At 49.6% G+C, this 27438-nt stretch overlaps 1 protein-coding gene across 1 annotated transcript in view; it reads right to left on the bottom strand.

Annotated features, from left to right (window-relative positions):
* DUSP8 (dual specificity phosphatase 8) overlaps window positions 1-27438 on the bottom strand; it is a 63502-nt gene that overhangs the window by 3475 nt on the left and 32589 nt on the right. Inside the window, exons 4-6 of the mRNA XM_038765385.1 lie at window positions 18509-18675; window positions 2686-2845; window positions 1328-1451 (exon numbers count right to left, since the gene is read on the bottom strand). Coding sequence (XP_038621313.1) covers window positions 1328-1451; window positions 2686-2845; window positions 18509-18675 — 451 coding nt within the window. The remainder of the gene's footprint in view (window positions 1-1327; window positions 1452-2685; window positions 2846-18508; window positions 18676-27438) is intronic.

The following is a 27438-nucleotide window of genomic DNA, read 5'->3' on the forward strand; positions in this document are numbered from 1 at the left end:
GAGCCCTTACTGTGTGCAGAGCACTGTACGAAGCGCTGCGGAGATTACAATACAACAATCAACACACATTCCCACCCCGCAATGAACTTCCATGTGCCAGGCACTGTAGTAAGTTCCTGTCCCATATGGGGTTCTCGGTCTCAAACCCCTTTTTACAGATGAGGTAACTGAAGCACAGAGAAGTGAAGTGACTTGCCCAAGGTCACACAGCAGACAAGTCGAGGAGGCAGGATTAGAACCCATGACCTTCTGCCTCCCAGGCACGGGCTCTATTCACTCCACCACGCTGTTTCTACGTTCTGGGGTAGATACAGGCTTGCACGTGGTGCCCACAGCCCCACAGCACTTATGTCCCTATTTATTTATTATTAATAATCAATGTATTAATAGTATTATTATATGTCTTTTATTTATTAATATTTTTATTCATATATCCCCCCCCCCCTTCACTGACTGAAGCAGCGTGGCTTAGTGGCTACAGCCCAGGTCTGAGAATCAGAGGGACTTGGGTTCTAATCCCCACATGCCCACTGTGTGACCTTGGGCAAGTCGCTTCACTTCTGAAGCGGGACGGTGTAGTGGACAGAGCACCGGCTTGGGAGGTGGAAGGTCACGGGTTCTAATTCCGCTCCTGCACTTGCCTGCTGTGTGACCTTGGGCAAGTCACTTCATTTCTCCGGGCCGCAGTTACCGTATAATAATTAGGGTATTTGTTAAGCGCTTACTATGTGCCAGGCACCGTACTAAGCGCTGATACTAATACCTGTGTTTCTGGGTGGTGATTTGATGACCCAAGTGCCTTACATTATTTAGATATTTACTACTCGCAACACCCCTGTGAGGTAGGGTTCAGGTATTACTACCCCCAATTTATAGCTGGGGAAACTGAGGCACGGGGAGGTTAAGTGACTTGCCCAAAGCCACACAGGGAACGGGTGTCAGAGCCGGAACTCGAACCCAGGACTTCTGGCTTTCAGCTCTTCCATCCCGCCACGCTGCCCCCACCGTAAAATGGGGATGGAGATTGTGAGCCCCAGGACGGACAGGGACTGCGTCCAACCCAATTTGCTTGTATCCACTCCGGTGCTTAATACAGCGCTTAGTACAGTCATTATTATTACTGTTACGATTATTCGCTTCTCTGGGCCTCGGTTCCCTCATCTGTAAAATGAGGACGAAGACCGTGAGCCCCAGGTGGGACAGGGACTGGGTCCAACGTGATTACCTTGGATCTACCCCCATGCTCACAACAGTGCTGGGCACCTAGTAAGCACTTAACGAGCACCGTTATTATTATTATTATTGTGATTAGAAGTAAATAGGTTACCTGTAAGCATCGTCAGAGTTCATGCCCATGGTCTTCATGATGTAAGCGATGGCAATGGTAGCAGAGCGAGAGATCCCGGCCAGGCAGTGCACGATCACTTGGCAGCTGGACAACTTGGCCTTGTCTGCAGGGGAACCATGCGGGGGAGAAGAGGGACGCCCGTCAGGCGTTAATCATCATATAATTATATATTATATACTAATATTATATATTATCATATTATTATTATAATAATTAAGACTGCGAGCCCCATGTGGGCCGGGTACTGTTTCTCACCTGATTACCTCATATCTATCCCAGCACCCAGAACGGTGCTCAGCATATAGTAAGCGCTTAACAAATACCATCATTATTATTATATAAGTGCTGGGATAGATCAATCAATCAATCAATCAAATTTATTGAGCGCTTACTATGTGCAGAGCACTGTACTAAGCGCTTGGGAAGTACAAACTGGCAACATATAGAGACAGTCCCGACCCAACAGTGGGCTCACAGTCTAAAAGGGGGAGACAGAGAACAAAACCAAACATACTAACAAAATAAAATAAATAGAATAGATATGTACAAGTAAAATAAATAAATAAATAAATAGAGTAATAAATCTGTACAAACATATATACATATATACAGGTGCTGTGGGGAAGGGAAGGAGGTAAGATGGGGTAAGATGGGGTAAGATAGATATGAGGTAATCAGGTGAGAAACAGTAACCGTCCCACATGGGGCTCACAGTCTTAATTAGCAAGAAGCAGCATGGCCTAGCGGATAGAGCCTGGCCCTGGGAGTCGGAAGGTCATGGGTTCTAATCCCGTGGGCCAGTGACTCTGGGCAAGTCACTTCACTTCTCTGGGACTCATCTGGGAAATGGGGATTGAGACTGTGAGCCCCACGGGGGACAACCTGATTACCTTGTATCTACCCCAGTGCTTGGAACAGTTACTTGGAACATAGTAAGCGCTTAACGAATACCATAATTATCTTTATTATTATTATTAGAGGGGGAGACAGATACGAATAGAAATCAATAAATGACCGATAAGGACATAAGTGGTGTGGGGATGGGGGTGGGGGGGGGAATAAAAGGAGCCCATCAGGGCGACATAGAAGGGAGAGGAAGAAAAGGAAAAGGAACCCCCCTCAAGCCCCTCTCCAAAGCTCACCTCTCCCGTTAGCGTTTGGTGAATGGCTTCCTCCCCATGGCCCACCTTTCCTCCACCCATTGGTTCACTCAGATTTACTGAGCGCTTCCCGTGTGCAGCACTGTGTTAAGCGCTGGGAGAGTCCAATAGAATAATGAACAGACGCATTCCCTCGGGGCCTGGGGAAGGGGAGGTCGGGCTGGCCCTCTCTCTCACCTATGAACTCAATGGATTTGTCCAACCAAGGCAGAAGCTTCTCACAGTAGTTGTCGTTGACGGGGATGCGCATGAAATGGCTCTCACAGATGAAGTCCGGCTTGGGGCAAGAGTTGCTGGCATTGAGGACGTAGCTGATCCCGTTCTGGATCATCAGATCCTGGGGGTGGCGGGGGGGGGGGGGAATGAGAGGTTCATTCATTCGTTCAGTCGTATTTATCGAGATCTTACTGGGCGCAGAGCACTTCACTAAACGCTTGGAAAGTACAATTCAGCCACAAAGAGAGACAATCCCTGCCCACAATGGGCTCACAGTCTAGAAGGGGGGAGACAGACATCAAAACAAGTAAACAGGCACCAGTAGCATCATTATAAATAAACAGAATTATAGATAGTCATTAATAACATAAATAGAATTATAATTATAAATATGTACACATATGATGATGATAGCATTTGTTAAGCGCTTACTATGTGTCAAGCACCGTTCTACGCGCTGGGATAGATACAAGGTAATGAGGTTGTCCCACGTGGGGCTCACAGTCTTCATTCCCGTCTTGCAGATGGGGGAACTGAGGCACACAGCAGTCAAGTGGAGGAGCCAGAATTCGAACCCATGACCTCTGACTCCCAAGCCCGGGCTCTTTCCAGTAAGCCACGCTGCTTGTCAGGTGGGGTGAGAGGTGAGGTGGTGTGGGGGGGCGGGGGCTGGGCTGGAGTCACCCCTTCCCCCTCACCACCCCTGGATTAAACCTGTTGTGGAATATGCCCTGCCCTGCAGGGACCTCACTGCCAGCAGGGGGCGACAGGGAGGCGCTGGGTCACCATGACCAGTAGGGGGTGACAGAGAGGCGCTGGGTCACCACTGCCAGCAGGGGGCGACAGGGAGGCACTGGGTCACCACTACCAGTAGGGGGAGACAGAGAGGCGCTGGGTCACCACTACCAGTAGGGGGCGACGGAGGCACTGGGTCACTACTACCAGCAGGGGGAGACAGAGAGGCACTGGGTCACCACTACCAGCAGGGAGCGATAGTGAGGCACTGGGTCACCACGACCAGTAGGGGGCGGCAGAGAGGTGCTGGGTCGCCACTACCAGCAGGGGGTGACAGAGAGGTGCTGAGTCGCCACTACCAGCAGGGGGCGACAGAGAGGTGCTGGGTCGCCACTACCAGTAGGGGGCAATAGTGAGGCGCTGGGTCACCATGACCAGTAGGGGGTGACGGAGAGGCGCTGGGTCGCTGCTACCAGTAGGGGGCGACAGAGAGGCGCTGGGTCACCACTACCAGCAGGAAGTGATAGTGAGGTGCTGGGTCACCACGACCAGCAGGGGGCGACAGAGAGGTGCTGGGTCGCCACTACCAGTAGGGGGCGACAGAGAGGCACTGGGTCACCACTACCAGTAGGGGGCGATAGAGAGGTGCTGGGTCGCCACTACCACTAGGGGGCGACAGAGAGGCACTGGGTCACCACAACCAGTAAGGGGCGGCAGAGAGGTGCTGGGTCGCCACTCCCAGTAGGGGGCAATAGAGAGGTGCTAGGTCACCGCTACCAGTAGGGGGCGACAGTGAGGCGCTGGGTCGCCACTACCAGCAGGGGGCGACAGGGAGGCGCTGGGTCACCGCTACCAGTAGGGGGCGACAGTGAGGTGCTGGGTCGCCACTACCAGTAGGGGGCGACAGAGAGGCACTGGGTCACCACTATCAGCAGGGGGCGATAGTGAGGCGCTGGGTCACCAGAACCAGTAGGGGGCGACAGAGAGGTGCTGGGTCACCACTACCAGCAGGGGGCGACAGTGAGGCGTTGGGACCTCGGTGAGGGGAAACAGCGAGGTGCCAGGACTGCCCTGCCAGTAGAGGGAGCCAGTGATCTCGCTATGCTCCTACTCCAACCCAGCCCACAAACTTTGCTCCTCTAATGCCAACTTTCTCACTGGGCCTCCATCTCATCTATCTCGCCGCCAACCCCTCACCCACGACCTGCCTCTGGCTCGGCAAGGCCTCTCCTCTCAAATCCAACAGACAATGACCCCCCCCCCTTCAAAGCCTTATCAAAGGCTCATCTCCTCCAAGAGGCCTTCCCTGACTCAACCCTCCTTCCCTCTTCTCCCATTCCCTTCTGCGTCGCCCTGCCTTACTCCCTTCATTCATCCACCCACCCTCAGCCCCACGTCACTTATGAATATATCTCCCCCTCTAGGCTGTGAGTTCATTGTGGGCAGGGAATGTGTCTGTTCATTGTTGTATTGTGTGTTTCCAGTGACAACGTATGGAATAGAAGGCTGGACAGTGAAAAACAGGATAGAGCATCGCTTCTTTTGAAACGTGGTGTTGGAGAAGGCTTTTATGAATACCGCTGACCGCCCGAAAGACAAACAAATGGGCTTTAGGGCAAATTAAACCAAAGTAGTCTTTGGAAGGCCAAATAACTCAACTTAGATTAACAAGTTTTGGATATATAATCAGGAGGACTACTTCTCTGGAGAAGACACTAATGCTAGGAAAAGTCCAGGGAAAACGTGGAAGAGGCAGACCGGCAGCTAGACAGATAGAGACCATCACAACGATAACGGAAACACCATTAGAAAGGTTGCAGATTATGGCAGAGAACAGGACCTTACTGAGAGCTCAAGGCCCTACTGAGAGCTCACCTCCTCCAGGAGGCCTTCCCAGACTAAGCCCCTTCCTTCCTCTCCCCTTCGTCCCCCTCTCCATCCCCATCTTACCTCCTTCCCTTCCCCACAGCACCTGTATATATGTATATATGTTTGTACATATTTATTACTCTATTTATTTACTTATTTTACTTGTACATATCTATTCTATTTATTTTATTTTCTTAGTATGCTTGGTTTTGTTCTCTGTCTCCCCCTTTTAGACTGTGAGCCCACTGTTGGGTAGGGACTGTCTCTATATGTTGCCAATTTGTACTTCCCAAGCGCTTAGTACAGTGCTCTGCACACAGTAAGCGCTCAATAAATGTGATTGATGATGATGATGACCTTCTGGAGAAAGTATATCCATGGAGTCGCTATGACTTGGAAAAGATTCAACGGCACTTAATAAACTCTCCCAAGCACTTAGTGCAGTGTTTTGCCCACAGTAAGGGCTCAATAAATATGACTGACTGACTAAATGAATGAATAAATAGGATTGAGTGAATGGATGAAAGTGTGGGACTATGAGGGGAGACAGAGAGGCAATGGGACCCCCATTGCCAGCAGAGGGAGCCAGTGAGGTGGGGGGACATCATTCATTCATTCATTCAATCGCATTTACTGAGAGCTTACTGTGTGCAAAGCACTGTACTAAGCGCTTGGGAGAGGGCACTCTAATAATACCGGCTGTGAGGGGAGACAGAGAGATCCCGGGACCCCACTCACTGCCAGCAGAGGGAGTCAGTGAGGCGAAGGGACACCTCCACCAATAGGGGGAGTCAGCGAGGTGAGAATAATAATAATAATAATAATAATAATAATAATAATAATAATGTTGGTATTCGTTATGTGCTTCCTGTGTGCCAAGCACTGTTCTAAGCGCTGGGGTAAATACAAGGTAATAAGGTCAGACATTATATTAATGTCTGTCTCCCCCTCTAGACTGTGAGCTCGTTGTGGGCAGGAATGTGTCAGCTTGTTGTTATATTGTACTCTCCCAAGTGCTTAGTACAGTGCTCTGCACACCGTAAGTGCTCAATAAATACGACTGAATGAATGAATGAGCAGACACAATTCCTGTCCCACATAGGGCTCACACTCTGAATCCCCATTTTACAGATGAGGAAATCGAGGTGCTGAGAAGTGAAGTGACTTGCCCAAGGTCACACACAGCAAATAGGTGGAGCAGGGAGTAGAACTCATATCCCAGAGCTTAGAACAGTGCTTTGCACATAGTAAGCACTTAACAAATGCAATTATTATTATTATTTTGTTAATATGTTCTGTTTTGTTGTCTGTCTCCCCCTTCTAGACTGTGAGCCCGCTGTTGGGTAGGGACCGTCTCTATATGTTGCCAACTTGTACGTCCCAAGCGCTTAGTACAGTGCTTTGCACACAGTAAGCACTCAATAAATACGACTCAATGAATGCATGAATGAATGAATGAATTATTATTATTATTATTATTATTATTATCCTCAAACTTCCAGGCCTACGCTCTTCCCCCTAGGCCATGGTACTTCTAGATATTATGGTATTTTTTAAGCACTTACTATGTGCCAAGCACTGTTCTAAGCACTGGGTTGGATATGAGGTAATGAGGTTGCCCCACTTGGGGCTCCCAGTCTTAAGCCTTAGTACAGTGCTAAGCGCTTAGTACAGTGCTCTGCACATAGTAAGCGCTCAATAAATACGATTGATTGATTGATTGATTAAGCCTCATTTTAGAGATGAGGTCATTGAGGCCCTGAGAAGTGAATCGATTTGCCCAGGGTCACACAGCAGACAAGTGGCAGAGGCAGGATTAGAACCCACGTCCTCTGATCCCAAGCCAGGCCCCTTGTCACTAGGCCGGGCTGCTTCTCTCCCTGGCGCCCTCTGCTGGCAGTGGGGTCTCAGTGTCTCTCTGTCTCCCCTCACAGGCTGGGGGGGGGAGGTGTCGAGGTGTCTCCACCTCGCTGGCGCCCTCTGCTGGCAGTGGTGACCCAGCTCCTCCCTATCCCCCCCTGCTGGCTGTGATGAGCCAGCACCTCGCTATTGCCCCCTGCTGGCAGTAATGACCCAGCACCTCGCTGTTGCCCTCTGCTGGCAGTGATGACCTACCGCCTCGCTGTCGCCCCCTGCTGGCAGTGATGACCCAGCACCTCGCTATTGCCCCCTGCTGGCAGTAATGACCCAGCACCTCACTGTTGCCCCCTGCTGGCAGTGATGACTCAGCACCTCGCTGTTGCCCCCTGCTGGCAGAGATGACCCAGCATCTCGCTGTTGCCCTCTGCTGGCAGTGATGACCTACCGCCTCGCTGTCGCCCCCTGCTGGCAGTGATGACCCACCACTCTCCCTCTCCCTGGCGCCCTCTGCTGGCAGTGGTGTCTCAGTGTCTCTCTGTCTCCCCTCACAGGCGGGTGTGTGTGTGTGTGTGTGTGTGTGTGTGTCCCCACCTGGCTGGCGCCCTCTGCCGGCAGTGGTGACCCAGCTCCTCACTCTCTCCCCCTGCTGGTACTGGTGACCCAGCACCTCACTATCGTCCCCTGCTGGCAGTGATGACCCAGCACCTCGCTGTTGCCCCCTGCTGGCAGTGATGACCTACCGCCTCGCTGTCGCCCCCTGCTGGCAGTGATGATCCAGCACTCTCCCTCTCCCTGACGCCCTCTGCTGGCAGTGGTGTCTCAATAAATCAATCAATCAATCATATTTATTGAGCGCTTACTGTGTGCAGAGCACTGTACTAAGCGCTTGGGAAGTACAAGTTCGCAACATATAGAGACGGTCCCTACCCAACAGTGGGCTCACAGTCTAGTCTAGTCTCAGTGTCTCTCTGTCTCCCCTCACAGGTGGGGGTGTGTGTGTGTGTGTCCCCACCTCGCTGGCGCCCTCTACTGGCAGTGGTGACCCAGCTCCTCACTATCTCCCCCTGCTGGTACTGGTGACCCAGCACCTCACTGTTGCCCCTTGCTGGCAGTGATGACTCAGAACCTCACTGTTGCCCCCTGCTGGCAGTGATAACTCAGCACCTCACTATTGCCCCCTGCTGGCAGTGATGACCCAGCACCTCGCTGTTGCCCTCTGCTGGCAGTGATGACCCAGCGCCTCGCTGTCGCCCCCTGCTGGCAGTGATGACCCAGCCCTCTCCCTGGCGCCCTCTGCTGGCAGTGGTGTCTCAATCAATCAATCAATCATTCAATCACATTTATTGAGCACTTACTGTGTGCAGAGCACTGTACTAAGCGCTTGGGAAGTACAAGTTGGCAACATATAGAGACGGTCCCTACCCAACAGTGGGCTCACAGTCTAGTCTAGTCTCAGTGTCTCTCTGTCTCCCCTCACAGGCGGGGGGTGGGGTGGGGGGGGTCCCCACCTCGCTGGCGCCCTCTGCAGGCAGTGGTGACCCAGCTCCTCACTATCTCCGCCTGCTGGTACTGGTGACCCAGCACCTCACTGTTGCCCCCTGCTGGCAGTGATGACCCAGCACCTCGCTGTCGCCGTCTGCTGGCAGTGATGCCCTACCGCCTCGCTGTCGCCCCCTGCTGGCAGTGATGATCCAGCACTCTCCCTAGCGCCCTCTGCTGGCAGTGCTGTCTCAGTGCCTCTCTGGCTCCCCTCACAGGTGGAGGGGGGGGGATGGCACCACCTGGATGGCGCCCTCTGCTGGCAGTGGTGACCCAGCTCCTCACTATCTCCCCCTGCTGGTACTGGTGAGCCAGCACCTCACTTTTGCCCCCTGCTGGCAGTGATGACTCAGCACCTCACTGTTGCCCCCTGCTGGCAGTGATGACTCAGCACCTCACTGTTGCCCCCTGCTAGCAGTGATGACCCAGCACCTTGCTGTTGCCCTCTGCAGGCGGTGATGACCCAGTGCCTCGCTGTCGCCCCCTGCTGGCAGTGATGACCCAGCACTCTCCCTCTCCCTGGCGCCCTCTGCTGGCAGTAGTGACCCAGCTCCCCACTATCTCCCCCTGCTGGTACTGGTGAGCCAGCACCTCACTGTTGCCCCCTGCTGGCAGTGATGACAGCACCTCACTGTTGCCCCCTGCTGGCAGTGATGACCCAGCACCTCGCTGTCGCCCCCTGCTGGCAGTGATGCCCTACCGCCTCGCTGTCGCCCCCTGCTGGCAGTGATGCCCTACCGCCTCGCTGTCGCCCCCTGCTGGCAGTGATGACCCAGCACTATCCCTCTCCCTGGCGCCCTCTGCTGGCAGTAGTGTCTCAATCAATCAATCAATCATATTTATTGAGCGCTTACTGTGTGCACAGCACTGTACTAAGCGCTTGGGAAGTACAAGTTGGCAACATATAGAGATGGTCCCTACCCAACAGTGGGCTCACAGTCTAGTCTAGTCTAGTCTAGTCTAGTCTCAGTGTCTCTCTGTCTCCCCTCACAGGCGGCGGGGGGGGGGGGGGGGGGGGGGGTCCCCACCTTGCTGGCGCCCTCTGTGGGCAGTGGTGACCCAGCTCCTCACTATCTCGCCCTGCTGGTACTGGTGACCCAGCACCTCACTGTCGTCCCCTGCTGGCAGTGATGACCCAGCACTCTCCCTAGCGCCCTCTGCTGGCAGTGGTGTCTCAGTGTCTCTCTGTCTCCCCTCGCAGTGGTGACCCAGCTCCTCACTATCTCCCCCTGCTGGTACTGGTGACCCAGCACCTCACTGTTGCCCCCTGCTGGCAGTGATGACCCAGCACCTCGCTGTTGCCGTCTGCTGGCAGTGATGACCTACTGCCTCACTGTTGCCCCCTGCTGGCAGTGATGACCCAGCACTCTCCCTAGCACCCTCTGCTGGCAGTGGTGTCTCAGTGTCTCTCTGTCTCCCCTCACAGGTGGGGGGGCGGAGGGGGGATGGCGCCACCTGGATGGCGCCCTCTGCTGGCAGTAGTGACCCAGCACCTCACTTTTGCCCCCTGCTGGCAGTGATGACCCAGCACCTCACTGTTGCCCCCTGCTGGGGGTGATGACCCAGCACCTCACTGTTGCCCCCTGCTGGCAGTGATGAGCCAGCACCTCGCTGTCGCCCCCTGCTGGCAGTGATGCCCTACCGCCTCGCTGTCGCCCCCTGCTGGCAGTGATGACGCAGCACTCTCCCTCTCCCTGGCGCCCTCTGCTGGCAGTGGGGTCTCAGTGTCTGTCTCCCCTGGCTCGAAGTCTTCATCCCCATTTTCCAGATGAGGGAACTGAGGCCCAGAAAAGTGAAGTGACTTGCCCAAAGTCACACAGCTGACAGTTGGTGGAGCCGGCATCTGAACCCATGACCTCTGACTCCAAAGCCCGGGCTCTTTCCCCTGAGCCGTGCTGCTGAACACGGAACTGCTCTGAACTGCTCTGTGCTGCTCTGAACACGCAAAGCACTCAATAAATACGATTGGATGAATTACCGTGTATCTACCCCAGCGCTACTATGATTCTTATTATTATTATTAACAGTGTTTGGCACACAGTAAGCACTTAATGAGTAGCATAATTATTATGTGGGCAGGGAATGTGTCTGTTTATTGCTGTATTATGTGGGAAGGGAATGTGTCTATCATTGTATTGTCCTCTCCCAAGTGCTTAGTGCAGTTCTCTGCACACACTAAGCGCTCAACAAATACCACTGAATGAATGAATGGTTGCAGTAGTAGTATGGCAGAGTGGACAGAGCCCGAGTCAGAAGGTCATGAGTTTGAATTCTGGCTCTGCCACTTTTCTGCTGTGTGACCTTGGGTAAGTCACTTCACTTCTCTGGGCCTCAGTTCCCTCAGCAGTAAAATGAGGTTCAGGACTGTGAGCTCCACATGGGGCAGGGACTGCTTCCAACCCGACTAGCTTGTATTCTCCCCAGTGCTTAGTACAGTGCCTGCCACATAATAAGTGCTTAACAAATACCATCATTATTTATTATTGAAGAGAAGCAGCGTGGCCCAGTGGAAAAAGCCCGGGCTTTGGAGTCAGAGGTCATGGGTTCAAATTCCGGCTCCGCCACTTGTCAGCTGTGTGACTTTGGGCAAATCACTTCACTTCTCTGGGCCTCAGTTACCTCATCTGGAAAATGGGGATGAAGACTGTGAGCCCCCCGTGGGACAACCTGATCACCTTGTAACCTCCCCAGCGCTTAGAACAGTGCTTTGCACATAGTAAACGCTTAATAAATGCCATTATTATTATTAAGAGCAGTAGTCATAGCAGTCGCAGTAGTGAGCCCACTGTTGGGTAGGGACCGTCTCTATATGTTGTCAACCTGTACTTCCCAAGCGCTTAGTACAGGGCTCTGCACACAGTAAGTGCTCAATAAATACGACTGAATGAATAAAAGTAGTGGCCCTGACCGTGGTGTGACTAAGCACTTGGGGAAGCAGCGTGGCTCAGTGGAAAAAGCCCGGGCTTTGGAGTCAGAGGTCATGGGTTCAAATTCCGGCTCCACCACTTGTCAGCTGTGTGACTTTGGGCAAATCACTTCACTTCTCTGGGCCTCAGTTACCTCATCTGGAAAATGGGGATGAAGACTGTGAGTCCCCCGTGGGACAACCTGATCACCTTGTAACCACCCCAGCGCTTAGAATAGTGCTCTGCACATAGGTGCTTCGCACATAATAAATGCCATTATTAATTATTATTGTTATGGTGTGTCCAGGCTGGCATCTGTCCCCTCTGGAAGGTCCACTGCCCTGTTCACTAGCCCGGCCCCACCCCAACTCATTCAGTCGCATTATTGAGCGCTTACTGTGTGCAGAGCACTGCACTAAGCGCTTGGGTGAGTCCAATACAACAATAAACAGACACAATCCTTGCCTACAATGAGCTCACATTCCAGAGAGGGGGAGACATATGTCAATAGAAATAAATAATTTACAGATATTCATTCCTTCAGTTGTATTTGTCAAGCACTTACTGTGCGCAGAGCACTGTATTAAGTGCTTGGGAGAGTCCAATACAACAATAAACAGACACAATCCTTGCCTACAATGAGCTCACATTCCAGAGAGGGGGAGACAGACATCAATAGGAATAAATAATTTACAGATATTCATTCATTCAATTGTACTTACTGGGCACTTCCTGTGCACACAGCACTGTACTAAGCGCTTGGGAAAGCCCAAAACAACAATGAACAGATACGTTCCCTGCCCACAATGAGCTCACGGTCCAGAGAGGGAGAGACGGACATCAACAGATATTACGAATATGAACAGATATTCATTCACTTATTCATTCAATCATATTTAGACTTGAGCCCACTGTTGGGTAGGGACCGTCTCTATATGTTGCCAACTTGTACTTCCCAAGCGATTAGTACAGTGCTCTGCACACAGTAAGCGCTCAATAAATATGATTGATTGATTGATTGTGTGTTTACTGTATGCAGAACACTGTACTAAGCACTTGGAAGAATCCAATACAACAGTAAATGGACACATTCACTGCCCACAAGGAACTGACCGTCTAGAGGTGTGGAGACAGACAACAATATCCATAAATAATAACAATAATAATAATAATGATGATGGTATTTGTTAAGCTATGTGCCAAGCACTGTTCTAAGCACTGGGGGGATACAAGGTGATCAGGTTGTCCCACGGGGGGCTCACAGTCTTCATCCCCATTTTCCAGATGAGGTCACTGAGGCCCAGAGAAGTGAAGTGACTTTCCCAAGGTCACACAGCAGACACGTGGCAGAGGCGGGATTAGAACCCACGACCTTTGACTCCCCAGCCGGGGCTCTTTCCACTGAGTCCCGCTGCTTCTGTAGATTGGGTTTGGAGCACCAGTCCCAGAAGTAGACGCCGGCCCGAATTTTAACTGCGGGTTCCGGGGCTGCTGTTTTTCCCCTTCCTCTCCCGGTGGTTTCCGTCTCTGATCCCCTCGTCCCCCTCTCCATCCCCCCCGTCTTCCCTCCTTCCCTTCCCCACAGCACCTGTATATATGTATATATGTTTGTACAGATTTATTACTATATTTATTTTACTTGTACATTTCTATTCTATTTATTTTATTTTGTTAATATGTTTGGTTCTGTTCTCTGTCTCCCCCTTCTAGACTGTGAGCCCACTGTTGGGTAGGGACTGTCTCTATACATTGCCAACTTGTACTTCCCAAGTGCTTAGTCCAGTGCTCTGCACACAGTAAGCGCTCAATAAATACGATTGATTTATTTTTCTTGTACATATCTATTCTATTTATTTTATTTTGTTAGTATGTTTGGTTTTGTTCTCTGTCTCCCCCTTTTAGGCTGTGAGCCCACTGTTGGGTAGGGACTGTCTCTATATGTTGCCAACTTGCACTTCCCAAGTGCTTAGTCCAGTGCTCTGCACACAGTAAGCGCTCAATAAACACGATTGATTGATTGATTTTACTTGTACATATCTATTCTACTTTATTTTGTTAATATGTTTGGTTCTGTTCTCTGTCTCCCCCTTCTAGACTGTGAGCCCACTGTTGGGTAGGGACTGTCTCTATATGTTGCCAACTTGTACTTCCCAAGTGCTTAGTCCAGTGCTCTGCACACAGTAAGCGCTCAATAAATACGACTGATTGATTGATTGATTTTACTTGTACATATCTATTCTATTTATTTTATTTTGTTAATATGTTTGGTTTTGTTCTCTGTCTCCCCCTTCTAGACTGTGAGCCCACTGTTGGGTAGGGACTGTCTCTATATGTTGCCAACTTGTACTTCCCAAGCGCTTAGTCCAGTGCTCTGCACACAGTAAGCGCTCAATAAATACGATTGATGGATGGATTTATTTTACTTGTACATATCTAGTCTATTTATTTTATTTTGTTAATATGCTTTGTTTTGTTCTCTGTCTTCCCCTTCAAGACTGTGAGCCCACTGTTGGGTAGGGACCGTCTCTATATGTTGCCAACTTGTACTTCCCAAGTGCTTGGTACAGTGCTCTGCACACAGTAAGCGCTCAATAAATATGATTGATTGATTGATTGATCTGTTCTGTTTCTCCTGTTGTTTTTTTTTCCTTTACAGAGCAGACTGTTTTAGCGGCAGGGCAGGGCCGGGCCGGGCCCGGTGACTTCAGAGCCCAGGCACGCCGGTCCCCTGAAAGGCCCAGCTTCATTTTTCCTGCCACCCCCAAGCCCCCAACGCCCCCTCCAACCCGGCTACACACAATGCTGACTGATCCCTCTAATAATAATAATAATTATTATTATTATTATTATTAAGGTATAATAATTTTGGTATCTGTTAAGCGCTTACTTGGTACCAACCACTGTTTTAAGCGCTGGGTAGATACAAGGTGAACAGGTTGTCCGACGTGGGGCTCACAGTCTTCATCCCCATTTTCCAGATGAGGTCACTGAGGCCCAGAGAAGTGAAGTGACTTGCCCAAAGTCACCCAGCTGATAAGTGGCAGAGTCGGGATTAGAACCCACAACCTCTGACTCCCAAGACGGTGCTCTTTCCACTGAGCCACGCTGCTTCTCCTAGGTATGTGTTAAGCACTCACTATGTGCAAGAACTGTTCTAAGCGCTGGAGTAATAATAACGATTATGGTATTTGTTAAGCACTTACTATGTGCCAAGCACTGTGATAGACTGTGAGCCCACTGTTGGGTAGGGACTGTCTCTCTATGTTGCCAACTTGTACTTCCCAAGCGCTTAGTACAGTGCTCTGCACCCAGTAAGCGCTCAATAAATATGATTGATTGATTGATAGATACAAGGGTATCAGGTTGTCCCACGTGGGGCTCACAGTCTTAATCCCCATTTTCCAGATGAGAGAACAGAGTCACAGAGAAGTGAAGTGACTTGCCCAGGGTCACACAGCTGACAAGTGGTGGAGCCGGGATTCGAACCCATGACCTCTGACTCCCAAGCCCGGGCTCTTTCCACTGAGCCACGCTGCTTCTCACTAAGCACTTGGGAGAGTCTAATAGTACAACAGAACAGACACATCCAATTCATTCCATCGTATTTACTGAGCACTTCCTGCAGAGCACTGTACTAAGCGCTGGGACGAGTCCAATAGAACAATAGAACAGACACATTCATTCATTCTATCACGGTTCTAATTGCAGCTCAACCACTTATCAGCCATGTGATTTTGGGCAAATCGCTTTACTTCTCTTGTGCCTCAGTTCCCTCATCTATAAAATGGGGATTAAGTCTGTGAGCCCCACGTGGGACAACCTGATTACCTTGTATCTACCCCAGCACCTAGAACAGTGCTTGGCACATAGTATGCGCTTAACAAATACCATTATTATTATTATTTATTGAGCGCTTCCTGTGTGCAGAGCATTGTACAAAGAGCTGGGGAGAGTCCAATAGAACAACATAACAGGCACATTCATTCATTACATTGTGTTTATTGAGCACTTCCTGCATGCACAGCACTGTACTAAGCAGTGGGGAGAGTCCAATATTACTACTACTACTAATAATACTACTACTACTACTAAAAATAATGGCATTTATTAAGCGCTTACTATGTGCAAAGCACTGTTCTAAGCTCTGAGAAGGTTACAAGGTGATGAGGTTGTCCCACGGGGGGCTCACAGTCTTAATCCCCACTTTACAGATGAGGAAACTGAGGCACAGAGAAGTGAAGTGACTTGCCCACAGTCACACAGCTGACAGTTGGTGGAGCCGGGACTTGAACCCATGACCTCTGACTCCAAAGCCCGGGCTCTTTCCACTGAGCCCCGCTGCTTCTCTCGAAGCAGCGTCTTCAGTATAGTCTTCAATAGACTATAACAGACACATTCATTTATTCCATCATATTTACTGAGTGTTTCCTGCGTGCAGAGCACTGTACTAAGTGCTGGGAAGAGTCCAGGAGAATATAACAGACACATTCACTCATTCCATCGCATTTATTGAGCGCTTCCAGCATGCAGAGCATTGTACAAAGCTCTGGGCAGAGTCCAACAGCACAATATAACAAGCATTCATTCACTCCATCGTATTTATTGAGCACTTCCTGTGAGCCCAACACTGTACTAAGCGCTGGGGAGAGTCCAACAGAACAATAAAATAGACACCTTCATTCATTCCCTCGCATTTACTAAGCACTTCCTGCATGCAGAGCACTGTACTAAGCGCTGGGGAGAGTCCAATAAAACATTTTAACAGACACATTCATTCATTCCATCGCATTTATTGAGCGCTTCCTGTGGGCAGAGCACTGTACTAAGCGCTGGGAAGAGTCCAACAGAACATTATAACAGACACATTCATTCGTTCCATCGCATTTATTGAGGGCTTCCTGAATGCACAGCATTGTACTAAGCGCTGGGGAAAGTCCGGTAGAACAACAGAACAGACACATTCATTCATTCCATCGCATTTATTGAGCGCTTCCTGCGTGCAGAGTCCAACAGAACAATAGAACAGACACATTCATTCATTCCATCACATTTATTGAGCACTTCCTGTGTGCAGAGCACTGTACTAAGCACTGGGAAGAGTCCAACAGAACATTATAACAGACACATTCATTCGTTCCATCGCATTTATTGAGCGCTTCCTGAATGCACAGCATTGTACTAAGCGCTGGGGAGAGTCCAATAGAACAACAGAACAGGCACATTCATTCATTCCATCGCATTTATTGAGCGTTTCCTGCGTGCAGAGTCCGACAGAACAATAGAACAGACACATTCATTCATGCCATCGCATTTATTGAGTGCTTCATGCATGCAGAGCACTGTACTGAGTGCTGGGGAGAGTCCAGTAGAACAACAGAACAGACACATTCATTCATTCCATTTATTGAGCGCTTCCTGTGTGCAGAGTCCAACAGAACAATAGAACAGACACATTCATTCATTCCATCACATTTATTGAGCGCTTCCTGCATGCAGAGCACTGTACTGAGCGCTGGGGAGAGTCCAGCAGAACAACAGAACAGACACATTCATTCATTCCATCACATTTATTGAGCGCTTCCTGTGTGCAGAGTCCAACAGAACAACAGAACAGACACATTCATTCATTCCATCGCATTTATTGAGCGCTTCCTGAATGCACAGCATTGTACTAAGCGCTGGGGAGAGTCCAATAGAACAACAGAACAGAGACATTCATTCATTCCATCGCATTTATTGAGCGCTTCCTGCGTGAAGAGTCCAACAGAACAATAGGACACATTCATTCATTCCATCGCATTTATTGAGCGCTTCCTGTGTGCAGAGCACTGTACTAAGCACTGGGAAGAGTCCAACAGAACATTATAACAAACACATTCATTCATTCCATCGCATTTATTGAGCGCTTCCTGAATGCACAGCATTGTACTAAGCACTGGGGAGAGTCCAATAGAACAACAGAACAGACACATTCATTCATTCCATCGCATTTATTGAGCGCTTCCTGTGAACAGAACAATAGAACAGACACATTCATTCATGCCATCGCATTTATTGAGCGCTTCCTGTGTGCAGAGCACTGTACTGAGTGCTGGGGAGAGTCCAGTAGAACAACAGAACAGACACATTCATTCATTCCATCGCATTTATTGAGCGCCTCCTGTGTGCAGAGTCCAACAGAACAGAACAGACACATTCATTCATTCCATCGCATTTATTGAGCGCTTCTTGAATGCACAGCATTGTACTAAGCGCTGGGGAGAGTCCAATAGAACAACAGAACAGACACATTCATTCACTCCATAGCATTTATTGAGCGCTTCCTGAATGCACAGCATTGTACTAAGCACTGGGGAGAGTCCAACAGAACAACAGAACAGACACATTCATTCACTCCATCGCATTTATTGAGCGCTTCCCGTGTGCAGAGTCCAACAGAACAATAGAACAGACACATTCATTCATTCCATCGCATTTATTGAGCGCTTCCTGCGTGCAAAGTCCAACAGAACAATAGAAGAGACACATTCATTCATGCCATCGCATTTATTGAGGGCTTCCTGTGTGCAGAGTCCAACAGAACAATAGAACAGACACATTCATTCATTCCATCACATTTATTGAGCGCTTCCTGCATGCAAAGCACTGTACTGAGCGCTGGGGAGAGTCCAGTAGAACAACAGAACAGACACATTCATTCATTCCATCGCATTTATTGAGCGCTTCCTGCGTGCAGAACACCGTACTAAGCGCTGGGGGGGGGGGGGTCCAACAGAACATTACAACAGACCCGATCCCTGCCCACAAGGCGCTTACGGTCTAAAGACCCCCGAGAGCCCCCTCCCGCCCCGGCCCCGGCCCCGGCGAGGTCCTACCTGGTTCAAGACGTCTTTCTGGGAGCCCAGGTAGAGGTGAGGCAGGATGCGGGTGGGCCCCAGGTTGGCGACGGGCAGGCAGGGCTGGGAGATGCTAGTGGGCAGCAGGGCGGCCGGGCGCCCCTCACACAGGCTCGGGAAGCAGGAGGAGAACGTGGCGAAGCCGCCTGGAGGAGCAGACGGAGGAGCCGGTCAGCGCCGGGCCCGAGCCGGGCCCGCCGCTGCCACGACCCGCGAAATAATAATAAGAATGATAATAATGATGGTATCTGTTAAGCGCTTTCTGTGTGCGAAGCACTGTTCTGAGCACCGGGGGGATACAAGGTGATCACAATCTTCACCCCCATTTTCCAGATGAGGGAACTGAGGCACAGAGAAGTGAAGTGATTTGCCCAAAGTCGCACAGCCGATCAGCGGCGGGGCTGAGATTAGAACCCATGACCTCTGACTCCCGAGCCCGGGCTCCTGCCACTGAGCCACGCTGCTTCTCTAAATCCACCCCCTTCCCCTGGGCCCCCTGAAGATCAGTGCCTCTAATTTATTGATTTGTATTAACGTCTCGCCGCCGGGCTCTTGCCCACATCCTGCCTCTGGCCTGGAACGCCCTCCTTCCTCCTTCAAAGCCTTATTGAAGGCCCATCTCCTCCAAGAGGCCTTCCCTGACTGCACCCTCCTTTCCTCTTCTCCCCCTCCCTTCTGCGTCACCGTGCCTTGCTCCCTTTATTCATCCCCTCCTCCCAGCCCCACACCGCTTATGTCCACATCCGTCATTTATTTATTTGTATTGATGTCCGATGATGCTAGCTAGCTCGCTCTCTTCCTCCCTTCAAGGCCCTACTGAGAGCTCGCCTCCTCCAGGAGGCCTTCCCACACTGAGCCCCTTCCTTCCTCTCCCCCTCGTCCCCCCTCCATTCTCCCATCTTACCTCCTTCCCTTCCCCACAGCACCTGTATATATGGATATATGTTTGTACATATTTGTTACTCTATTTATTTATTTATTTATTTTACTTGTACATATCTATTTATTTTATTTTGTTGGTATGTTTGGTTTTGTTCTCTGTCTCCCCCTTTTAGACTGTGAGCCCACTGTTGGGTAGGGACTGTCTCTATATGTTGCCAACTTGGACTTCCCAAGCGCTTAGTACAGTGCTCTGCACACAGTAAGCGCTCAATAAATACGATTGATGATGATGCTGATGATGCTGATGATGGTATTTGTTAAGCGCTTACTATGTGCCAGGCACTGTACTAAGCGCTGGGGTAGATACAAGCAAATCAAGTTGGACCCAGTTCCTGCCCCACGTGGGCCTCAGTCTCAACCCCCATTTTGCAGATGAGGTAACAGACCCAGAGAATAATAATAATAATAATAATAATAATAATAATGGCATTTCTTAAGCACTTACTATGTGCCAAGCACTGTTCTAAGCACTGGGGTAGATACAAGGTAATCAAGTTGTCCCATGTGGGGCTCCCAGTCTTCAGCCCCATTTTACAGATGAGGGAACTGAGGCCCAGAGAAGTCAAGCGACTTGCCCAAGGTCACACAGCTGATCAGTGGCATAGCCGGGATTAGAACCCTCGACCTCTGACCCTCTGCTTCTCTAAGAGAAGTGAAATGACTTGCCCAGGATCATACAGCAGACAAATGCGGAGGGTCTCCCCCACTCCAGACTGTGAGCTTATTGCGGGGAGAATGTGTCTGTTTACTGTTGTAGTGGACTCTTCCAAATGCTCTGTACAGTGCTCTGCACACAGTAAGTACTCAATAAATACGACTGAATGAATGAATGAATGAATGTCTCTCCCCCTCTGGACTGTAAGCGTGTCGTGGACAGGGAATGTGTCTGTTTATCGTTGTATTGTCCTCTCCCAAGTGCTTAGTACAGTGCTCTGCACACAGAAAGCACACAATAAATAAGAGTGAATGAATGAATGAATGAATTAATGAATGACCAAATCTCTGGAATTGGGGGCAGTGGGGAAAGTCATTCAGTCCTAGTCAGTCAGTTGTATTTATTCAGTGCTAACTGTGCTCTGCACTGTACTAAGCGCTTGGGAGAAAACACAACAATATAACAGACACAGTCCCTGCCCACAATGAGTTTCCAGTCCAGAGATAATTCATTCATTCATTCAATCGTATTTACTGAGCACTTACTGTGTGCAGAGCACTGTACTAAGCACTTGGGAAGCACAGGTTGGCAACACTGGATAAGAACCCAGTGTTTGAAGTAGCCTACCATGGGGAGAGCCAGAGGAGTGGCTGGTCTGTATTGATGCCTGCCTCCCCATAATAATAATAATAATTAATAATAATAATAATAATAATAACAATGGTTATTAATAACAATGGTTATTATTATTATTATTATTATTATGGTATTTGTTAAGCGCTTACTATGTGCCAAGCACTGTTCTAAGGGCTGGGGGAGATATAAGTTAGTCAGGTTGGACACAGTCCCTGTCCCACATGAGGCTCACAGTCTTAATCCCCATTTTACAAATGAGGGAGAGTACTGCACACAGTAAGCGCTCAATAAATACGACTGATTGATTGATTGATTGAGGGAACTGAGGCCCAGAGAAGTGAAGTGACTTGCCCAGGGTCACACAGCAGACGAGCGGCAGATCTGGGATTAGAACCCAGGTCCTTCAGTCTCCCAGGCCTGTGCTCCGTCTACTAGGCCGGCTGGTTGTGGGCGGGGAATGTGTCTGTTTATTGCTGTACTGGACTCTCCCCAGCGCTTAGTACAGTGCTCTGCACACAATAAGCGCTCAAGAAATACGGTCGAATGTGCTCAATAAATACGATTGAATGCATGAATGAATGATTGAGTCAGGTGCCAGGGGTGCCCAAGGGTGCCCATGACTCTCCCCCACAGATAGCCACCTGGCCCTTAGTGGTGGCCCTGGGACATCGTCCCAGCTGTAAATAATAATAATAATAATAATAATAATAATAATAATAATAATAATGGTATTTCATTCATTCATTCATTCAACCATATTTATTGAGCACTTACTGTGTGCACAGCACTGTACTACGCGCTTGGGAAGTACAAACTGGCGACATATAGAGACAGTCCCTACCCAACAACGGGCTCACGGTCTAGAAGGGGAATTTGTTAAGCGCTTACTATGTGCCAGGCACTGTACTAAGCACTTGGGTGGATACGAGCAAATCGGGTTGAACACAGTCCCCTGTCCCACGCGGGGCTCACAGTCTTCATCCCCCTTTTCTAGATGAGGTCACTGAGGCCCGGAGAAGTGAAGTGACTTGCCCAAGGCCACACGGCAGACTTATGGCAGAGCTGGGATTGGGACCCGTAATCTTTTGACGCCCAGGCCCGGGCTCTAGCCACTAGGCATCCTGCCTCCCTAGCATTCATTCAATCGTATTTATTGAGCGCTTACTGTGTGCAGAGCACTGTACTAAGCGCTTGGGAAGTACAAGTCGGCAACATCTAGAGACGGTCCCTACCCAACAGCGGGCTCACAGTCTAGAAGGGGGAGACAGAGAACAAAACAAAACATATTAACAAAATAAAATAAATAGAATAAATATGTACAAATAAAATAGCATTGTCCCCCACACCCCCGTCAGACCCAACAGTGGGGTCGGTATTGGGGGAGGGGGTGGGCAATCAATCAATGGTATTTGTTGAGCGTTTACTATATACAAAGCACTATACTAAGTGCTTGGGAGAGCACAGTACAACAGGGTTGGCAGACACAACAGGCTTTCAATCAATCAATCGTATTTATTGAGCGCTTACTGTGTGCAGAGCACTGTACTAAGCGCTTGGGAAGTACAAGTTGGCAACATCTAGAGACGGTCCCTACCCAACAGTGGGCTCACAGTCGGACAAGAGGGGACTACAGGTTTTATGACGGACCAGACCCTCCCCCTCAAAATGCCCGGACGGACAGAGAGGCCGTCCACGACACCCTCCCCTCCCCTTTCAATCAATCGATGCTATTTATTGAGCGCTTGCTCCGTGCAGAGCGCTGTGCTGAATGCTTGGGAGAGTCCAAGGATCGTAATTATGGTACTTGTGAAGCGCTCACTCTGTGCCAAGCCCTGAAGTGCTGTTCTGAGCGCTGGCACTGGCAATAGTGTTAGCAGTGCTTGGCATATAGTAAGCGCTTAACAAATACCGTCATTATTATTACATATCATCAATCGTATTTATTGAGCGCTTACTATGTGCAGAGCACTGTACTGTGACTACATATGACTTCTGCTCTCAAGGAGCTGACAGTCTACTGTGTGCAGAACCCTGTGCTGAGCTCTTGGGGGAGGACAAAAGAATTATTCATTCATTCATACAGTCAGTGTATTTACTGAGCGCTTACTGAGTGCAGAACACTGTACTAAGCACTTGGGAAAGGACAATAGAACAATAAACAGACACATTCCCTGCCCACAGTGAGCTTACAGTCTGGGGGGGCTGGTGGAGAGACATGGAATCAATACAAATAAATACAATTACAATCCCTGCCCCCGAGAAGCCAACAGTCTACTGTGTGCGAAGCACTGTGCTGAGTGTTTGGGAGAGGACAGAGTTAGTAGCCGCAGTCCCTGTCTTCGAGGAGCTTCCAGTCTACTGTTTGCAGAGCGCTGGACTGAGCGCTTGGGAGTAGACAGTGGAGTTAGCATTCATTCAATCATATGTATTATAATAATAATAATAATGGCATTTGTTAAGTGCTTACTATGCGCAGAGCACTGTTCTAAGCGCTGGGGGGGGACGACACAAGGTGATCAAGTTGTCCCACCTGGGGCTCACGGCCTTAATCCCCATTTTACAGATGAGGTAACTGAGGCTCAGAGAAGTTAAGTGACTTGCCCAAGGTCACACAGCAGACATGTGCCGGAGTCGGGATTCGAACCCATAACCTCTTACTCCAAAGCCCGTGCTCTTTCCACTGAGCCACGCTGCTTCTCTATTATGTATTCTCTATTATGTATTGTGCGCTTACTGTGTGCAGAGCACTGTACTAAGCACTTGGGAGATGACAGTACAACAATAAACGGACACGTTCCTTGCCCACAGCCAGCTGACGGTCTAGAGGGGGAGACGGACACCGATATAAATAAGTTACAAAGTAGACAAAATCCCTGCCCTCAAGGAGCTTCTAATCTAGCGGGGGAGAGAGAATAATAGTAACAATAATGATGGCATTTATTAAGCGTTTACTATGCGCCAAGCGCTGTCCTAAGCGCTGGGGAGGTTACAAGGTGATCAGGTTGCCCCACGTGGGGCTCACAGCCTTAATCCCCATTTTACAGGTGAGGGAACTGAGGCCCAGAGAAGTTAAGTGACTTGCTGACAATTGGCGGAGCTGGGATTTGAACCCATGACCTCTGACTCCAAAGCCTGTGCTCTTTCCACTGAGCCACGCTGCTTCTCTACTGCTGAAGTTGCTCCCTCTCCTTGCTCCCACCTAGAAACAAGACTAGCTCAATCCCCTTCATTCATTCATTCAATCATATTTATTGAGCGCTTAATGTGAGCAGAGCACTGTACTAAGCGCTTGGAAGAAGACAATATAACAATAGACACATTCCCTGCTCACAATGAGCTCCATGGGCCCTCCTCTGTCCATGCCCACATTCTTGGCTAGGGATCCTACGGGCTCTGTATCTATGTACATATTTATTATTCTATTCATTTTATTAATGATGTGTATATATCTATAATTCTATTTATTTTGATGCTATTGACGCCTGTCTACTTGTTTTGTTTTGTTGTCAGTCTCCCCTCTTCTAGAGTGTGAGCCCGTTGCTGGGTAGGGATTGTCTCTATCTGTTGCTGAATTGTACTTTCCAAGCACTTAGTACAGTGCTCTGCACACAGTAAGCGCTCAATAAATATGACTGAATGTGCATATTTATTATACTATTTATTTTATTAATGATGTGTATATGTCTACAATTCTATTTATTTTGATGCCACTGATGCCTGTCTTGCTTTGTTCTCTGTCTCCCCGCTTCTAGACCGTGAGTCTGATTTTCATCATCATCACGTGGCTCAATGGAAAGAGCCCGGGCTTTGGAGTCAGAGGTCATGGGTTCGAATCCCGACTCCGCCACATGCCTGCTGTGCGACCTTGGGCAAGTCACTTAACTTCTCTGAGCCTCAGTTACCTCATCTGTAAAATGGGGATTAAGACTGTGAACCCCACATGGGACAACCTGATCACTTTGTATCCCCCCACCAGCGCTTAGAACAGTGCTTTGCACATAGTAAGCGCTTAACAAATGCCAGCATTATTATTTATTGAGCGCTTACTGTGTGCAGAGCACTGTACTAAGCGCTTGGGAAGTACAAGTTGGCAACATATAGAGCCAGTCCCTACCCAACAGTGGGCTCACAGTCTAAAAGGTGGGGGGGAGTCTAAAAGGGGGAGTCTAAAAGGGGAGGGATGTTGGGCAGGGAATGCCACTGTTTATTGTTGGACTGTCCCCTCCCACGCGCTTAGTACAGTGCTCTGCACATAGTAAGCACTCAATAAATATGATTGAATAAATGAATAACTTGGGGTTCTTGGTGGTACCCAGAGGTCGGTGTAAAAGTCAGGGACCCCAGGCCCACCAGCCTGGGATTCCCTGGGGGCGTTGGGCTTCGGGGAGGCACAACCCAGAGATGGTTGCATTTCAGGGGAGAATTCGAACGCGGCTCTTTACCCTGGACTCGGACGGTCCAATGCAGCCAGGGTGCGGGAGGGGGATGAGGAGAAGGGGAAGGGGCTTCCTCGACCTTATTCCCCAACTGCCCAACCTCTGGAAGAGACCCTAATTGGTGTCAAGAGCCCCCCCACCCCCAACACAACTGAAACTTTGAGGTTTATACATGACAGGGACTGTGTCCAACCCTATTTACAAGCGCTTAGTACAGTGCTCCGCACACAGTAAGCGCTCAATAAATACGATTGATGATTTACTTAATAATGAGGATGGTATTTGTTTAGCGCTTACCACGTGACAAGCACTGCTCTAAGCGCTGGGAATGATTCAAGGTGATCAAGTTGTCCCATGTGGGGCTCCCGTTCTTAATCCCCATTTTACAGATGAGGGAACTGAGGCACAGGGAAGTGAAGTGACTTGCCCAAAGTCACACAGCTGACAAGTGGCGGAGACAGATGGGGACATAAGTGCTTTAGGGTTGGGAGGAGGGTTTGGGGGGGTGGGTGGGATCTCCTTGGGGGGAGAAGTATGTCCCCTGTGAGCGGGCCCAGGCCCAGGCATGTACAGACACTTGGGGTCCACCAGGACAAGGGACCACCCCCATCCCACCGACACGGGCCACCCCCTGTCTATGGACATGGGGCCACCTCCAGCCCATGGACGCGGGCCACCCCCATCCCATGGACACAGGACATCCCCTGACTACACACATGGGCCACCCCCCATCTGTGGACACGGGGCCAACCCCATAATAATAATAATTAATCATCATCATCATCATCATCGATCGTATTTATTGAGCGTTTACTATGTGCAGAGCACTGTACTAAGCGCTTGGGAAGTACAAATTGGCAACATATAGAGACAGTCCCTACCCAACAGTGGGCTCACAGTCTAAAAGGGGGAGACAGAGAACAAAATCAATCAATCAATCAATCGTATTTATTGAGCGCTTACTATGTGCAGAGCACTGTACTAAGCGCTTGGGAAGTACAAATTGGCATCACATAGAGACAGTCCCTACCCAACAGTGGGCTCACAGTCTAAAAGGGGGAGACAGAGAACAGAACCAAACATACCAACAAAATAAAATAAGTAGGATAGAAATGTACAAGTAAAATAAATAAATAAATAAATAAATAGAGTAATAAATATGTACAACCATATATACATATATACAGGTGCTGTGGGGAAGGGAAGGAGGTAAGACGGGGGGATGGAGAGGGGGACGAGGGGGAGAGGAAAGAAGGGGCTCAGTCTGGGAAGGCCTCCTGGAGGAGGTGAGCTCTCAGCAGGGCCTTGAAGGGAGGAAGAGAGCTAGCTTGGTGGATGGGCAGAGGGATTGGGGGCATTCCATACTAACAAAATAAAATAAATAGGATAGATATGTACAAGTAAAATAAATAAATAAATAGAGTAATAAATATGTACAAACATATATACATATATACAGGTGTATATATATATATACAGGTGTATATATATGTATATATACATATATACAATAATGATGATGGCATTTCTATAGGGCTTACTCTGTGCAAAGCACTGTTCTAAGCGCTGGGGAGGTTTCAAGGTGATCAGGTTGTCCCTTGGGGGACTCCCAGTCTTCATCCCCATTAGACAGATGAGGGCACTGAGGCCCAGAGAAGTGAAGTGACTTGCCCAAAGGCACACAGCTGACAATTGGCGGAGCCGGGATTAGAACCCCTGACCTCTGACTCCAAAGCCCGGGCTCTGTCCACTGAGCCACGCTGCTTCTCATGACACGGGCCGCCTCCATCCCACGGACACGGGACAACCCCTGTCTATGGACACGGGGCCATAATAATAATAATAATGATGGTATTTCTTAAGCGCTTACTATGTGCAAAGCACTGTTCTAAGCGCTGGGGAGGTTACAGGGTGATCAGGTTGTCCCACGGGGGGGCTCACAGATTTTAATCCCCATTTTCCAGATGAGGGAACTGAGGCCCAGAGAAGTGAAGTGACTTGCCCAAAGTCACACAGCTGACAACTGGCGGAGCCGGGATTTGAACCCATGACCTCTGACTCCAAAGCCCGGGCTCTTTCCACTGAGCCACGCTGCTTTGCAGCGTGGCCATCTTCAGCCCACGGGCATAGGCCCACCCCTAATCCACGGACACGGGCTACCACCGCCCCATGGACAGGGGCCCACCCCCACGTCCCGGCTGGCTGTAACTTAAAGGGCGCTGGGGGCTGGGGATGGTGGC

Source organism: Tachyglossus aculeatus, chromosome 22 (assembly GCF_015852505.1).
Source record: "Tachyglossus aculeatus isolate mTacAcu1 chromosome 22, mTacAcu1.pri, whole genome shotgun sequence".
Lineage (NCBI taxonomy): Eukaryota > Metazoa > Chordata > Mammalia > Monotremata > Tachyglossidae > Tachyglossus > Tachyglossus aculeatus.